Source organism: Kickxella alabastrina (assembly GCF_025024165.1).
Source record: "Kickxella alabastrina strain RSA 675 chromosome Unknown BX661scaffold_2, whole genome shotgun sequence".
In the NCBI taxonomy this organism is placed as follows: domain Eukaryota; kingdom Fungi; phylum Kickxellomycota; class Kickxellomycetes; order Kickxellales; family Kickxellaceae; genus Kickxella; species Kickxella alabastrina.
The window spans coordinates 59,099-74,530 of record NW_026251473.1 but is presented as its reverse complement, the minus strand read 5'-3'; the positions used below and the strand labels follow the sequence as shown (position 1 = coordinate 74,530).

The window sequence follows — 15,432 nt, the reverse complement described above, 5'->3', positions numbered from 1 at the left end:
CTTCATATTTCTCCGTTAACGGAGAGCAAGCGGCGATGATCATACAGGCAACAACCATACACTCGGCCCTGCTCCTAGCCAACCGCCCAACCACACAGCTAAGACAGCTAAGACAGTTAACACAGCATCACAACCATACCGCCGCCACAACCACCACCACAACCAGTTCCAGTGTCTTTTCCGAAGTGACACTCGCGCTTCTCAAACCCGACCTTCTCATGGACCCAGCATCAATCCACACAATCCTGGAAGAAATCCACTCACATAACATCCACATAACCCGGCGCAAAACCCTCCAATGGACACGCGCAGAAGCTGAGCAATTTTACAATGAACACCAAGGAAGGTTTTTCTTCAACCGACTGGTCGGATACATGACCTCAGGACCACTGATGGCTTTGGAACTGTCCGGTCCCGGGGTGATATCAAAGTGGCGTGGGATGTTGGGATCAACGCATCCGGTGAGAATGCGTGTGGAGAGGCCGAAGTGTTTGAGGGCGAGGTTTGGGTTGACTGATACGAGGAATGCGTTTCATGGGAGTGATTCATTGGAAGCTGCAAAGAGAGAATTGAAATTTATATTCAAAAATGAATAGAAAAAACTGGTTTATTTATTTCAAAATAAAAAAGACTCATCAAAAAAGGAGGATTGGTAAAAAAATCGTTAAAAATTGTGTTTGTTTTTGTTTTAGGGCCAGTCGCAGACTATAGAGTTATCTAAGGGTTTGCAGACGGTGGATTTAGGACACGGTCTTGCTACCGTCCACTCGCCATAAAGACAATACTGGTACCCTTTGCCATCTGCCGAACAACGCATGCTCTCCTCCGAGCAAACTCCAACAGCCACTTTAGTGATTGGTTCCAAGGAGGCATAATAAGTTGGTTCAACTGTAGCTTCGGTGTCAGGCGTTAATACAGTTACGATCATAGAAGGGGTGATTTCGATCAACGAAACAGCCCGAGTAGAGTAGTAATGAAAGGGCGGTTCTTGGGTGTATGGATGGGCCGAGGGGGTTTCAATATTCACCGGGTATGCGATATCCGTCACAGCAACGCTGGTCTTAGAGGTTGCTGCAGTGACAGAGGGGATCATGGGAGCTGACGATACAGGAATATGTTTCTTCTCTGTGACCGCAAGGTATGTTGGCAAAGCAGAAGGCGAAATATAAGAGGGAGAAGATGAGGGAGAAGGGATATGTGGCACAGGGTAATTCCCTGCCATTGCAACTGCAATACCAGTAACAGTAAGCTTGGGAGCACCTGTGTACAGCTCCATCCCAACCGCGTAATTACCATTAAATTCGGGCACCGTTGGATACCCCGGAAGATTAGCCACAACCATGCGCTTCCCGGTGAAAGACTCAGAGCCACCGCCAACAATCCGAACATCAGCGCAGTTCATGTAAAACTCGCGATTTCCCACAGCATTAACCCACGACCACGCAAACACGGCCTTTTCTGACCCAGGCAGCTCCCCAGGCAACGTAAATGTGAAATCACGCTGACTCTGGTCCGACCCGAAACACTGTTGGAGCACCTCATGGACGACGACAAAGTTCTGTCCACCATCGTAGGACAGTGAAAATTGACAGTGGCCTCCACCATGGGGGGCACCTCCAGGTGCCAGCTTGACGGTCACCGGTTGGCCAGCGGTCCAGGTAGCGGAGGCGGTTGGGTAGGGGGTCGTGTGCTTGCAGAGTGGATCACCGCCAGAGAGGGGCGAGGACATGGAGTAGTCGAGGGATTGGCCTGCGGGAAGTGCCGGGCAGTCGAGCCCGTGGGGGCTGTACCGCGGGCAGGGCGAGATCATATCTAGGTGGGCGGTGCTTAGGCCAACCAGGGCAATAATCGACGCGAGCTTGAAATACATTTTTGTATTTTTTTATATTTTGTAGTCGTTGTTGGTGGTGTTGATGATGGTTGAATAAAGTAAACGGCCTGCGTTTAATGCAATAATAAAATATGTAAAAATTATTTTTATGGTGAGGTAAAGGAATAGGAATAGAGAAACGGGAAGATGGGGAATAACATATATGCGCACATTTCATTCTATTTATTTTCAAAAAAAAGTAAAATTTCACTCATATTTTTTGTACAATTGAATAACATTACGTCAGTTTTTCTGTTTACTACTATTCCACTCACTCTTTTGTCTTCACTTTCTTATTATCCCATTTTCGCACATCACATCACATCATTTTACGACCACAGAATAGCACTTTTGTCTATTATATCCATATTCCCATTTCTTCTCTCCCCTATTACCTATTATTCTTATATATAATTGTTTATCTATTATTAGTTTCACGAATAAACAAGTAAAAAACGGAACAGAAGAGAGAATAAGAGGATAGAACAATGGATATCACGAAATAAAATATATTATTTATGTATTTATAAATTCCGCGTTTCCTATTTCGTTTCACCCCCCCCAATTATATTGGTTGTTGTTTATTGAGTATTTCTTTATTTCGAGCTTGTTATTTGTTATAATTTTATTGTGAACAGGAATGTAAAAATAAAAATACGGACGAATGAACGAATGAGATGAGATAATAGAAATGTATTTCTTGTGCTCTATTCTATTATGATGAGTTTGTTGTGATCGCTTTGTTTTTTCTATTTGTATTTTTTGCTGTCTTTGTCTTTGTCACGGTCAAAAGAAATAGCATTTGGACATGATAAATGAACACGTGTTTATATCATCCAAAAGTGAAGAAAAACATACACAGAATATGCTGAGGAAATGTGGTCACGAAATAAAGCTATATTGCACACCAAAATTGTTTTTATATTGTATTTTCTTTACTTTTAAAAAGCTTTGCTGCACAATAGAATATTGGCATGCATGGTCCCTTATATCCTTATCCTTATATCCGAATAAAGGTGTCTTTCCCTTTCTTTTTGCCGAGCGGATTCAGTATTATATAGCCACTCGGTTTAAAATTAGTATCTATTATGATATTGCTATTTTCTTCCCCACGTCTAGCACAGCAAAACTATTACACATACACTTGTCATTTCGATTCGGCGCAATCCAATTCAGCTGCATTATTTATAAATAGACAGATAATTTATTAACTAAAAGGGAACTCAGAAATTATCTTTCTTCATGGCCAGCCGCAGTAAATGTTGCCAACGCCCTTGCACACGGTCTTGCCGTTGCAAAAGTACGTAGGGCTCCATGCACCGCGAATACAGATACGGTATCCCTTTCCAAAGCACTGCAAGACACCACTGTCGCACGAGTCGGAAGTCTCCTCCTCGGCGTTGTGGCCCACTGGAGCGGCTGTGCTGCTATAGGCGACAGTCGAATAGAGATCAGCTCCAGATGAAACGGCAGTGTCAATAGGAGCTGACTCATAGACAGGAGCAGTAGATGCAGGCTCGTCCACAGGCGTGGGTGCTGGGAGCGTCGAGTAGAGGGCGGGAGCCGTAGTGTACGCAGCGGTACCATCAATGCTGCTACTGCTGCTGCTGATGGGAGCCAGCCCATCCTTGGGAGCGATATATCCCCCGCCGCTAGGCGACACGGTAACCTTATTGGCATTGGTGTAGTGCTCCATTCCAGTCTCATAGTCGCCGTTAAACTCGGGGATGGTCGGGTAGCCTGGGTAATTGGCGATCGTCATCTGCTTGCCTGTGTACGAAGACGACGATCCGCCCTTGATAGCAACATCAGCGCAGTTCATGTAGAACTCACGGTTCCCCGACGCGTTGACCCAAGACCACGCAAACACAGCCTTGTCAGAGGATGGAAGATTGGCGGGTAGGTTGAATGTGTAGCTGAGAACTTGGGCAGTATTGGTCAGGCTTGCGGGCTTGGAGTTTAAGAAACAGTAGCGCAGCTCCTGGTGAATCACAGCAAACGTATTCCCGTTGTCATAAGAAATCGAGAACTCGCAGTTACCGCCGCTGTGGATAGCAGCATTTGGATTGAACTTAATGGTAACAGGCTTGCCGGCAGTCCACGTAGCAGAGGGCGTTGCAAAGGGAGTCGTGTGACGGCACAGCGGCATGGCGGTTCCGCCAAGATTCACCGAGTATAATGGCGCGTTGATTCCACCATCACCGGTGTCCAGAGACTGGCCGGCTGGCAGGGCGGGGCAGTTCTCGCCCACGGGCGAATAGCGAGGGCAGGGGCTGATGAAGGAAACATGGGCAGAGGCGAGGCCTGCAAGCAGACCGACAGTGGATAAAGCCGCAAACTTCATTATGGAGAAAAAGAAATAGCGTATTTGAAAGGCAGGTGAGGAAGAGGATATAAGGACAGTGAAATGGGTACAACCAGCGTACAGCCAAACGGGAGAAAAACAAAAAAAGGCGTGAAAAAAGGAAGGGGAAGGTGAATTTCGTCAACGAAACAAAAGCGGATGAAGAAAAAGATAAAAGATGAGAACCAGCAGCACCACAGCGAGCTTTTATATCCAAAAAACCCGTTTGGCAAGCTATAAGTATAATTCAACGCTCTTCGTATAATTAGACTATGCTACTTTTTTGGCGAAAGAGAGCCAAATAAACAAGGCATACATTGGATGGTACAGTTCCGCCCGCATGATGTGTGTGTATATTTTAGCAAGGACCACAGTCAACTGCCCCCGAGCCGTAACAATTGTCACAATGGCGCGGACTCATGCAATAGGTGCAGGAGCTTAATTTCGGGACGGCCAATTATTTGCATTTTAGTCATTTTTATTCCGCAGCGGAAGACGTCTGGTTGGTGGAATGATCAGACAACAGTCTAAATGCTTTTATCATATTCGAAATGCTGTGTGTCTTGGTGGATTTGTGTGGGTTTTTCCTAAATGCGCAAATAGGACGCCAGTATCCAGAAACTCCCAACAAATAATTGCAAGCAAAATGCAGCCATACATATTTATCCTGCATTTACCAACACACTCTCATTTCTTAATTGGACATCAACAAGTCTGGTTGGTTGGAATGATACGATTCTACAATTAATTTGATTTAGTTTTCTGATCTGGATTCTGAACTACCAAATTTTTCTCTGAAAAATGCTTGTGAAGTTATTTTGTATATTCAAATTGTTCTAAAAGTAGCACCCATGCTTGGCGCTTATTATCGCTGCATATTTCCAATAATAATTAACATCATCATCCAAACTTTTTGGAAGCACATGAATCATGTTTTTTTATAGTGTTGGCAAATCAGGTTGCATGGACCTGCCCAGAAACCTGGACCGTCGGGACCCACACAGTCCGATAAGTCATTTCAGTGTCAGTAGAAAAGGTATCCACACTGTGTTAAAATAATTTAGATACTATAGTAAGTTTCATTCCATCAGCTCAAATTAGCACTCTTGTTGACTAGCTAGTATGTGCAGGATATGCAAAGAAACAATAAGTTGGCTTTTACTACTACAAGGCTCATGCTAAGCTGCTTCCCATGACAATCCGCCTTAGTTACGTCATTCAAGACATTAGTGGTAAAGGTATCAAATTTCTTGTTCTTATTTATTACACAATTGTAAACCAAATATAATAAAAAAGAGAGGATAGTGCTGTTACACAGCCTGAGGATATGGAGGTAGACGCGGAGGGAAAGAATCACAAGACAGATTCCTACCATCTTGCTGATGGATCTGACATTGACCAAATTACAGGGGACTAAATCAGACGCCACTGTTGACATCCAGATACACTGTCTGTCTCAAAATAGACGCGCTGAGCGCACGAATACAGAGACGCCAATAATGCCATATCAGAGACTCGGGTTACATTCATAAGGACCAGTTCTCGCGAACGGGGCACACAACTGCCAGTGTGTGCCACAAAGACATTGAGACACACATATGTAGGATGAGGTCGGCGATAGCAGCACTTTAGAAACACTAGTAATAAAACACTTTATAATTTAATAACTATCCCTTTAACACTATTGTAGTAGTGTTGGAATAAAGTATAATGCTATAAGCTATATTTAATAACTAAGTGCTATGCACTGTGAAAGGTAAAGAGTAGGGATATTGCTTTGGTCACTATGTGACTTATTGTTTGTGTGGTTAACCAGCCAAGACTGGTTAATCGGCTGACTGCCATCAACCAATAGGGTTTCTCCAGTGCATGGTGGAAGGCTGCCTGCAAACCTTTAGTGTTTTGTTAAAAACTATATATTTGAACAAAATGAACTAAAAGAAAGCTAAGGGATGAACAGCCTCCACTGTTCATATTCATTAGTATTTATGTGTGCATATGAATTCCTGCATATGCAAGTAGGGAATTAGCTAGCGATTGATTCATTAATCAATCGCCAGAGGCAAGCCACAATTTCTTGTATCACATTTAGGGCCAATGAAACCGAAATTAAGGATAGCAAAAAAGTGCTATCAGGAAGATGGAAGTGTAATTGCAACATGGCTGTAGTGCTGAACTTTTGTATCATTTTCAATGCCTTGCTTACAGGCAATCGGCAGCCCCATTTCTTGCGCAAAAAGAAATCGTCAGAGCCAGCTGAAATCGAGTCTACAGCGACATCCGAGACTTTGCCAAAGCCAAAGCCCAAGCTTCTCTTTGCAAGAAACAGAGAATTGATTAATATTGTCAAACATAGTAGTCTATTGCCACTAGTTTCTAAACACTTGTCAGGTTGCTATGAAATCTGAATGGGAAGAATGTCGATTTGCAGGATATTTGTAGTCTCATTCTTTTCTTCAGTGTTACTAACATATAGTTACTCCGATAATTGTTTAATATTTAGAATATTATTGACCAGCAACATATTTATTTATAGATTAATGTGTAAATGCATATAATCAAAAATCAATGTCTATAACAGTAAGAAATAGCTGCTCACAGTATGCTCAACCTTTTTATACTTTTTATGGTGTCTGTTTAAAAAGCAGGCAAGGTTGTCAATGTTGAGAATAATGAAATATGAAAATAATTTAAATTGTTTAAAGAACCAATTTCCATTTGTGACTTGCTCAAGCAGTATTGACCATCCTTAGACAACATACTTGTTGTTAGGTTAATTGAACAGGCATACAGGATATTAGACGCTAAAGTGCTTACTGGTATCAGTTCAATTGGAAATACCCAAATCATCTTTATTCAAAGTTGAAAACACGCAATCGACTTTGTATACTGTTTAACACAACTTTTAACCATAGTTTACTCGATATCTCATTAATTAACTGAGCTTGTACAATCTTCCATTGAAATATGTAAAGACTCGCAATTTGTATCAACCTTTGAAGCTTCCGCAACATTTGGTATTTGTATGGCAAACACAATGCTAGCAGCAAGCTCATCCAAGCTATCTGTCTTTGAATTTGATGATAAAGAGCCACCTGCACTTAATTTTTCTTTCAAGACAAAAGCTGACGATGCATTACTATTTTCAATGATAATGGCAGACATGATTTCATTTGAATTATTATTAAGATTGTAAACTGGGCCACCTGTCAGAATCACTCCGGATTGTAAAGCTTCAATTTTAATCAAAATATTGGCTGCAAGGTCAGCAATATCGCTTGCACCATTGGTAGCTGAAATAGAAACAGTACTTTTGCTACTGGTTTTAGAAGCAGTGGCTGATTGAGCTAAACCATTACTATTTGGTTTGTTTGCGCTGATCTCCCCATCCTCAGACTTACTATTATTCTCTTCAGTGCTGGAAATGGTATCATTATTTTCAATGTTAGTGCTGCTACTATTATCTGGGTTGGAGGAGCTAAACATTTCACCTTCGCACTTGTCATCATCTTCTTCCTCTGAAAAAGAAATAGTATCATTCTCAGCGGCAGTCCCAATATTCTCATTTGAGTTGGAAGAGCCAACCATCTCACCTTCGCACTTGTCATCATCTTCTTTCTCTGAAGAAGAAATAGTATCATTCTCAGCGGCAGTCCCAATATTCTCATTTGAGTTGGAAGAGCCAACCATCTCACCTTCGCACTTGTCATTATCTTCTTCAGAGCTTGAGGAACTACTCTTGTTAACGGAAATTCCGATATTCTTGTTTAATTTAGAAGAGTTAGACATGTCATCATTGTCTTCAGTGCTAGAGGAGCTATTCTTTTCAACTGAAGCGCTGCTTTTATCTTTAGCAACGGTGCTGCTTAAAGTGTTGGGATTGGACTTTGCTACCGCCTTGCCACTGCTGGTGACTGTTATTTGCTTAGCGCTGGTGTAAAGTTCTATACCATTTTCATAATCATCATTAAACTCGGGAATTGTTGGGTATCCCTTGTAGTTGGCAATAGTAATTTCCTTGCCAGTATACGAAGTTGACGAGCTGCCCGTAATTTCTACATCTGCGCAGTTCATGTAAAACTCACGGTTACCCGATGCGTTGACCCACGTCCATGCAAATATAGCACGATCACTTGACGGCAAGTCACTGGGGATATCAAATGTATAGGAACTCACCAACACTTCCTCAATAGTGTTGCTTGGCTTTTTGCCTACAAGGCAATAGCGGAGTTCTTGATGGATAACAACAAAGGTCTTGCCGCTGTCGTATGAAACTGAAAACTCACAGTGCCCACCGCTGTGACTGATTCCATCCGGCGCAAATTCGACTTGATAAGAGCTCCCCGCAGTTAATGTGTCAACAGTATTAACCCACTCCTTTGAGGTCTTGCAGAATTCAAGGTATACGCCCGTAGTGGCTGAGCCAATGGGCTGGTTAATGTCATAGTCATATTCACTCATTCCATTGGGCAGGTTGCTTGTTTTGCCGCAAAATTCAGAAAATCGAGCACAGGGCTTGGTTAAGGAATTATGCGCGTTAACAATATCTAGGAGTGCCAGCGCAAACAGAGGAAAAAAGCGAAGTTGTCGAACCATGTTTGTCAATAAAACCACTGGTATAATTAATAAACTATATAAGGAAGTTGTAGTGTACTGTGTCAAACAAATAATTTATAATAACAATGTAGCTGGGCTACAAAAATTTAATATAATACTTTAAATAAATGTAGAATAGATAATATGGATATGATTGATGGCAGCACTTAAACTGTAAATGACCCACCCTGTACAAAAAAAACAATTGCAAAATAAAAAAGTGTACCCCTTTTCTCTATTTTTTTTACAATTGAGATGAGCATTTTATTAACCACATGTAATTGTTTTTTTCAACTATAGAAAATATTAAAAAGCCGAGCATGTGTTCTTTATAATGCCTTTTACAGCAGCACAAATCCAGATCTGTTACTCCCTTTAAAAAGGAATTTGACCCTTTATAGTTTCTCTAATAAATATTTTTAATGTTGTTTGTATCATGCCACAAGGTTTAAATCATGCGCAAATTAGCTTCAAACGGTTATAAACTGTGTGACAAAAGCATAACAGCTAGGTGAAAACGCTAATTATTACAGTCCAACAAATCAATTTTTTTTAGTGGAATCTTTTACACTGAGTGAAGAGAAATAGTACAAACTAGGTGTGGTGTATTTATTGTATACCTGTTCTACATTTTGACGATTTTTGACTAGCAATAAATTTATTTCAAAGAAGTGTATGTAGGAAATAAAAACTAAAAATATCTAACTTAGAGCTATGACCGATAGCTGCTTACACTGTACTCAAACCGTTCGTATGAGTGTTTGCTTATGCTTTCCGATATAGCCAAGGTCGGTGAAGGCGATGTCGCAATGTGTTGAATCTCGTTCAAATTGTCCAAAGTACCCAACTCTCCGGATAGCACACTTGAGATATTTTGATCACCCTCATGTGATAAATTTGTGGTTGAACTAAACAGGTCAAAGGTGTTGGAAGAGGAACCCAATGAAGTGCTAGAGTTGAGCAACACAGCTTTACTAGGTTCAGCAAGTTCGGATATACTCAATTCAGCTATATTTGAGTTTACTGCATCTACACCACTTGATAATTGTATGGCAAACAAAATGCTAGCCGCAAGGTCAGCAATACCGCTTGCACCATTGGTAGCTGAAATAGAAACAGTACTTTTGCTACTGGTTTTAGAAGCAGTGGCTGATTGAGCTAAACCATTACTATTTGGTTTGTTTGCGCTGATCTCCCCATCCTCAGACTTACTATTATTCTCTTCAGTGCTGGAAATGGTATCATTATTTTCAATGTTAGTGCTGCTATTATTATCTGGGTTGGAGGAGCTAAACATCTCACCTTCGCACTTGTCATTATCTTCTTTCTCTGATGAAGAAATAGTATTATTCTCACCGGCAGTCCCAATATTCTCATTTGAGTTGGAAGAGCCAACCATCTCACCTTCGCACTTGTCATCATCTTCTTCCTCTGAAGAAGAAATGGTATTATTCTCAGCGGCAGTCCCAATATTCTCATTTGAGTTGGAAGAGCCAACCATCTCACCTTCGCACTTGTCATCATCTTCTTCCTCTGAAGAAGAAATGGTATTATTCTCAGCGGCAGTCCCAATATTCTCATTTGAGTTGGAAGAGCCAACCATCTCACCTTCGCACTTGTCATCATCTTCTTTCTCTGAAGAAGAAATAGTATCATTCTCAGCGGCAGTCCCAATATTCTCATTTAAGTTGGAAGAGCCAACCATCTCACCTTCGCACTTGTCATTATCTTCTTCAGAGCTTGAGGAACTACTCTTGTTAACGGAAATTCCGATATTCTTGTTTAATTTAGAAGAGTTAGACATGTCATCATTGTCTTCAGTGCTAGAGGAGCTATTCTTTTCAACTGAAGCGCTGCTTTTATCTTTAGCAACGGTGCTGCTTAAAGTGTTGGGATTGGACTTTGCTACCGCCTTGCCACTGCTGGTGACTGTTATTTGCTTAGTGTTGGTGTAAAGTTCTATACCCGTTTCATAATCCATATTAAACTCGGGAATTGTTGGGTATCCCTTGTAGTTGGCAATAGTAATTTCCTTGCCAGTATACGAAGTTGACGAGCTGCCCGTAATTTCTACATCTGCGCAGTTCATGTAAAACTCACGGTTACCCGATGCGTTGACCCACGTCCATGCAAATATAGCACGATCACTTGACGGCAAGTCACTGGGGATATCAAAAGTGTAAGAAAACACCGACACTTCATTAGTAATAGCGCTTGGTTTCTTGCCAACAAAGCAGTAACGAAGTTCTTGATGAATAACAACAAAGGTCTTGCCGCTGTCGTATGAAACTGAAAACTCACAGTGCCCGCCGCTGTGACTCACTGCATGTGATGCAAATGTAACTTGATAAGAGCTCCCCGCAGTTAATGTGTCAACAGTATTAACCCACTCCTTTGAGGTCTTGCAGAATTCAAGGTATACGCCCGTAGTGGCTGAGCCAATGGGCTGGTTAATATTGCCGTCTAACGTACTGACACCACTGGGCAGGTTGCTTGTTTTACCGCAATATTCGGAAAAACGAGGACACGGCTTACTTAAAGAAATATGAGCGTTAACAATACCCGGGAGCGCCAGCGCTGACAAAAAAATATACACAAAATTCCGTAGCATGCTTGTAAAGATAAAATAATGGTTTGACCAATTAAATATAATAAAAAATAGTTTGTAATATGCTTCTGTTAAACAAATAGATTCGAAGAAGGGAGAAAGTAAAATAGAAATATGCTAAAAAAAGTTTCCAATGATTGCATGGATAGGCATCCCCTTCTCTACCTATTAATGTAAAATACAAAAAATGTGGGCCATAAAGTAAAACAATTGTATTTTGTTGGCTTGCTAAAAAATAAAGCACAACTACACCTCATGACTTGTAAAAGTTCACTGGCAGCAATCGCCAAAGCCAACCTCAAAAGCACACATTTATTTACCAGCAGTGCTTATTTTTGGAACAAAGCATAAAAATTGTCACGCTGTTCATAATAAAAAACAAATTGCTTTTATTAATTTTTTGGAGTAAATTTTATCTTTGGAAAAGAAAACAGCACAAAAGCAAAGGCAAAAAGATAAAATACAACACGTAGTCTCCACGCCTTTTCTTTTGCGCAACATGATGAGTACTACATGTACATTGCCATACATTTTTGCAAACAGTAAATTTGAATGTGTGTAACAATGTAATTATTTTTGCGCATTATTGAGTGTAAAGGCAAGTGCTTTGCCTTTTTTATTTAAAAAATAACCTGGCTTTTGTATCAGTTGATTACTATCCATGCAATAAAACTTGGTATGTATATAAATATATAATTGAAAGATTTGCAAATAAAAATAGAGTTGAACTGCAAGCCATACTGCCAGAGTACAACCAAGTCATTTCTCCACAGTGCTAAACATTTATAGAAAACGTTAAAACAAAACAAAAAACAAAACAATTTACGCTCGGCTCATATGTAGCTCGCTAACACCCGTACCAATATTTATTTCTCCAGATGTATCAGCAAGTCCATGTTGACCAAAAATACGTGGTTGGAGGGACTTTTGGCAATTAGGGCGTTGACAATGCTAGACCTCATCATCATTAGCAGCAGAAATAGAAAAAGCCTAAATGATATTCGATTAACTAGATGAAGTGGGCTTTGTTGAAGCACTTAGTGAATTCAGTGCAGGAGGCAAGCTGGTACTATACTCAAACTTTTCATATGACATGTGTTTGTCTTTGAATGACTCGGTATTCTCAGTGTCAGGCTCACACGTCTCAGTGTCTTCAGTATCGGACTCGCACGAATCAAGATCACCCAGCTCAGTCTCCGAGGAAATGTCAGTAGCGGTAGGGGTCTCGCTGGTATGCCCTTTTATGGCACTGCTCAGCGTTGTTAAGGCAGCGTTTTCTAATTTGGTGCCATTTTTGTCGTTAAGAACACTGACATCAAGATCGAAGTTTGCTGCGAGGCTGTGGATGAATTCAACAATATCTTCCGATTTTATAGTTGCAAGGTCCAAACCAGGTGAAAGACTTTTCGGTTCGTTGTTGTTGATTACAGCACCAGCACCCTCGGGTATAATATTATCTTTGATATTACTAGATGCCGAAGATAAGGAATTGGACGAAGAAATTGCAATTTGATCGAGAATTCTGGAATCAGAATTATTGGTGATGGTATTATCGTCGTCGCACTTATCGTCTTCCTCATCACTATTTGTGCTGCTACTCGGCTCTTCATCCTGTTGAACCAGACTGCTGACAAGCTCTTTACCAGGATTAGCTTCATTTTCACTTGTATTATCGTCGTCGCACTTATCGTCCTCCTCATCACTACTTGTGCTGCTACTCGGCTCTCCATCCTGTTGGACCAGACTGCTGACAAGCTCTTTACCAAGATTAGCTTCATTTTCACTTGTATTATCGTCGTCGCACTTATCGTCCTCCTCATCACTACTTGTGTTGCTACTCGGCTCTCCATCCTGTTGGGCCAGACTGCTGACAAGCTCTTCATCAAGCTTAACTCCACTTCCATTTGTATTATCGTCGTCGCACTTATCGTCCTCCTCATCACTACTTGTGCTGCCATTTGAATTGGGGGGTTCAGAAATTGCCTTGGGTACAACGCTGAAGAGATTATTCGGATTCTCATCCAATGGCTCCTCGTCACATTTTTCGTTGTCCTTGGATACGCTGACTGAACTAACATTCAGACTGACTTCTTGTTTTAAAGCCTTAACGCTAACGGAGCTCAATGCCCTGGCCACGATCGTTGAATTAGTATTGGTGCTAGACACGGTGTTTTTGGAAGCGCTGGAAGGAGAAATAGTTATGTTCTTGGCGTTGGTGTAATACTCCAGTCCCGTGGTGTAGTCCATTTCAAATTCTGGAATTGTCGGATAGCTCGGGTAGTTGGCAATTGTGGTCTGTTTGCCAGTGTACGACTCGGATGAGCTGTTTTCAATGATAATGTCGGCGCAGTTCATGAAAAACTCGCGGTTGCCCACAGCAGTCACCCAGGTCCACGCAAAAACGGCAGTGTCACTGGCGGGCAGGTCAGAGGGAAGCTTGAATGTGTACTCGGGATGAACAACATTGTCAAAGTAGATATCCTTGGGCTTGGTGCCCACAAAGCAGTACTGGAGAACCTCGTATATAACAGCAAATGACTTGCCGTTGTCGTAAGAAATAGAAAACTGGCAATGGCCTCCACCATGGCTCACCGCGTAGGGGTTAAACTTGACGGTGACATCTTGGCCTGGAGTCCACTTGACCTTGGTTCCGGGCCAGGGCTTCTCAAACTTGCAGAGGGGCTCCTTAACTCCATCTTCCTTGGAATAAATGGGATAATTTTGCGTGTCGATGAGGTTGATGCCCGTAGGGAGCTTGTCGGGGCAATCCAACCCAGCCTTAGAGAAACGTGGGCATGGGTAGATAATAGAGTTGTATCCATGAACTGTGGGCAGAAAACCTTGAGAGGCAAGCGCAACGAACAGTAGAAAAGTCGATAGTTTCATAGGATTTCACGGTGAAAAGTCCTCTCTTGTATGTGGCGATAGAGAAATAATAAATATGTATTCAGAAAAAACTGTCTCCTAATAACTATATCAAACAGTAATGTAAAGGAATATAATAGACAAAATAAGAGGGAAAATATAGTTCCAACAGACAAATGAGTAAAAAATAAATTGTAGTATTAAAAGAGGGAGGAATAAGAGAAAATTTGTGTGGAAGAATAAAATAAATTTTCACCACTTTTGCGACAGCAAAAAAATGCTTGGCATTTGTTTTGGATATTACGCATTAGCTGCACTTGTTCAATTGAAAAGTGGGGACATTTGCTTTTTTATAAAAGAACTTTACTTTTTAAAAAGTGAACGCTCCACTTTATAAAGGCAAAAAATAATTATAAAAACAAAACGCGTGCTGTCCATTCTAATATTAAGTGCGGCCTTTATAAAATGAAGCAATACGACAAATCAATTTGTCCACCTGCTGACATTTAATAGACCAGCACCTGGTCAACTTATTTTTTATTAGACCGCAATAGTAATTGCGCAAAATAATTCCTTACGTAGCCATGTTATAATCTGCTTATCTGGCAGAAAAAGAAGAGAGGAGAAGAGAGAAGAAGAGAGGAGAGGAGAGGAGAGGAGAGGGGAGGGGGTGGGGGCAAAAGAAAACTGGCTCTATGAGAAATAGTAGCTTTTTGGCTCTCCATACACCCGAAAAAGCCACGTACAGGCACCATGTTGGCTCCACCGATGCAGGACCAAAAAACCAGCACACTAAATGACGTACATACAAGCTTTGTTGTTTATTAATTCCGTGGTCCGCGCATGTAATATTTGTATTTGCCGATTTCTATTTCAACGATTTTTTTATACTTATGCCTCTACGCGCAGCTAAAAGCTTTTCAAATAACTATATGCTACCGGCGTTGAATCCGCTAGTATTTTCCAATGTGTGTTGCTGTGCCGGGAGTGAGCTGGTTTCAAACGAGATCACCAACACGTATAAATAAACCCGCTGTCCGGTGCAAGAAAACCGTTTTGAATGCTGATAACAACTTGCTTTTTTGCTTCACAAATCGCACTAGTGCTGGTCACGTATCTATTTGTAATCCAGGCTTTTTGGTTTTATTT

At 41.3% G+C, this 15,432-nt stretch overlaps 6 protein-coding genes across 6 annotated transcripts; 2 read left to right on the top strand and 4 right to left on the bottom strand.

The window, feature by feature from the left end:
• Nucleotides 1-182: 182 nt before the first annotated feature.
• BX661DRAFT_132709 (nucleoside diphosphate kinase) lies at nt 183-587 on the top strand (the record flags this gene model as incomplete). The annotated part of the gene is made up of 1 exon (XM_051532601.1): nt 183-587. A coding segment is annotated over one exon (405 nt), but the record flags the coding sequence as incomplete, so codon positions are not given.
• Nucleotides 588-631: 44 nt separating this feature from the next.
• On the bottom strand, nt 632-2,008 carry BX661DRAFT_176460 (uncharacterized protein). The gene has a single exon (XM_051534336.1). It carries the CDS (start codon nt 1,868-1,870, stop codon nt 689-691), a length of 1,182 nt encoding a protein of 393 aa, XP_051394392.1. The 5' UTR covers nt 1,871-2,008; the 3' UTR covers nt 632-688.
• Nucleotides 2,009-3,054: 1,046 nt separating this feature from the next.
• On the bottom strand, nt 3,055-4,419 carry BX661DRAFT_176458 (uncharacterized protein). The gene has a single exon (XM_051534335.1). It carries the CDS (start codon nt 4,212-4,214, stop codon nt 3,111-3,113), a length of 1,104 nt encoding a protein of 367 aa, XP_051394391.1. The 5' UTR covers nt 4,215-4,419; the 3' UTR covers nt 3,055-3,110.
• Nucleotides 4,420-6,794: 2,375 nt separating this feature from the next.
• Nucleotides 6,795-8,963, bottom strand: BX661DRAFT_48656 (uncharacterized protein). The gene has a single exon (XM_051539197.1). The coding sequence runs from the start codon at nt 8,808-8,810 to the stop codon at nt 7,146-7,148; it is 1,665 nt and encodes a 554-aa protein (XP_051394390.1). The 5' UTR covers nt 8,811-8,963; the 3' UTR covers nt 6,795-7,145.
• Nucleotides 8,964-10,860: 1,897 nt separating this feature from the next.
• Nucleotides 10,861-11,421, bottom strand: BX661DRAFT_139911 (uncharacterized protein; the record flags this gene model as incomplete). The annotated part of the gene is made up of 1 exon (XM_051532812.1): nt 10,861-11,421. A coding segment is annotated over one exon (561 nt), but the record flags the coding sequence as incomplete, so codon positions are not given.
• Nucleotides 11,422-12,160: 739 nt separating this feature from the next.
• On the top strand, nt 12,161-13,107 carry BX661DRAFT_176453 (uncharacterized protein). The gene has a single exon (XM_051534334.1). The coding sequence runs from the start codon at nt 12,512-12,514 to the stop codon at nt 12,929-12,931; it is 420 nt and encodes a 139-aa protein (XP_051394388.1). The 5' UTR covers nt 12,161-12,511; the 3' UTR covers nt 12,932-13,107.
• The last annotated feature ends 2,325 nt before the right edge of the window (nt 13,108-15,432 follow it).

Bases quoted from the DNA above. Each gene is read 5' to 3' on its own strand.
- BX661DRAFT_176458 (XM_051534335.1), bottom strand. From the start codon at position 4,214: ATGAAGTTTGCGGCTTTATCCACTGTCGGTCTGCTTGCAGGCCTCGCC.
- BX661DRAFT_176460 (XM_051534336.1), bottom strand. From the start codon at position 1,870: ATGTATTTCAAGCTCGCGTCGATTATTGCCCTGGTTGGCCTAAGCACC.
- BX661DRAFT_176453 (XM_051534334.1), top strand. From the start codon at position 12,512: ATGTGTTTGTCTTTGAATGACTCGGTATTCTCAGTGTCAGGCTCACAC.
- BX661DRAFT_48656 (XM_051539197.1), bottom strand. From the start codon at position 8,810: ATGGTTCGACAACTTCGCTTTTTTCCTCTGTTTGCGCTGGCACTCCTA.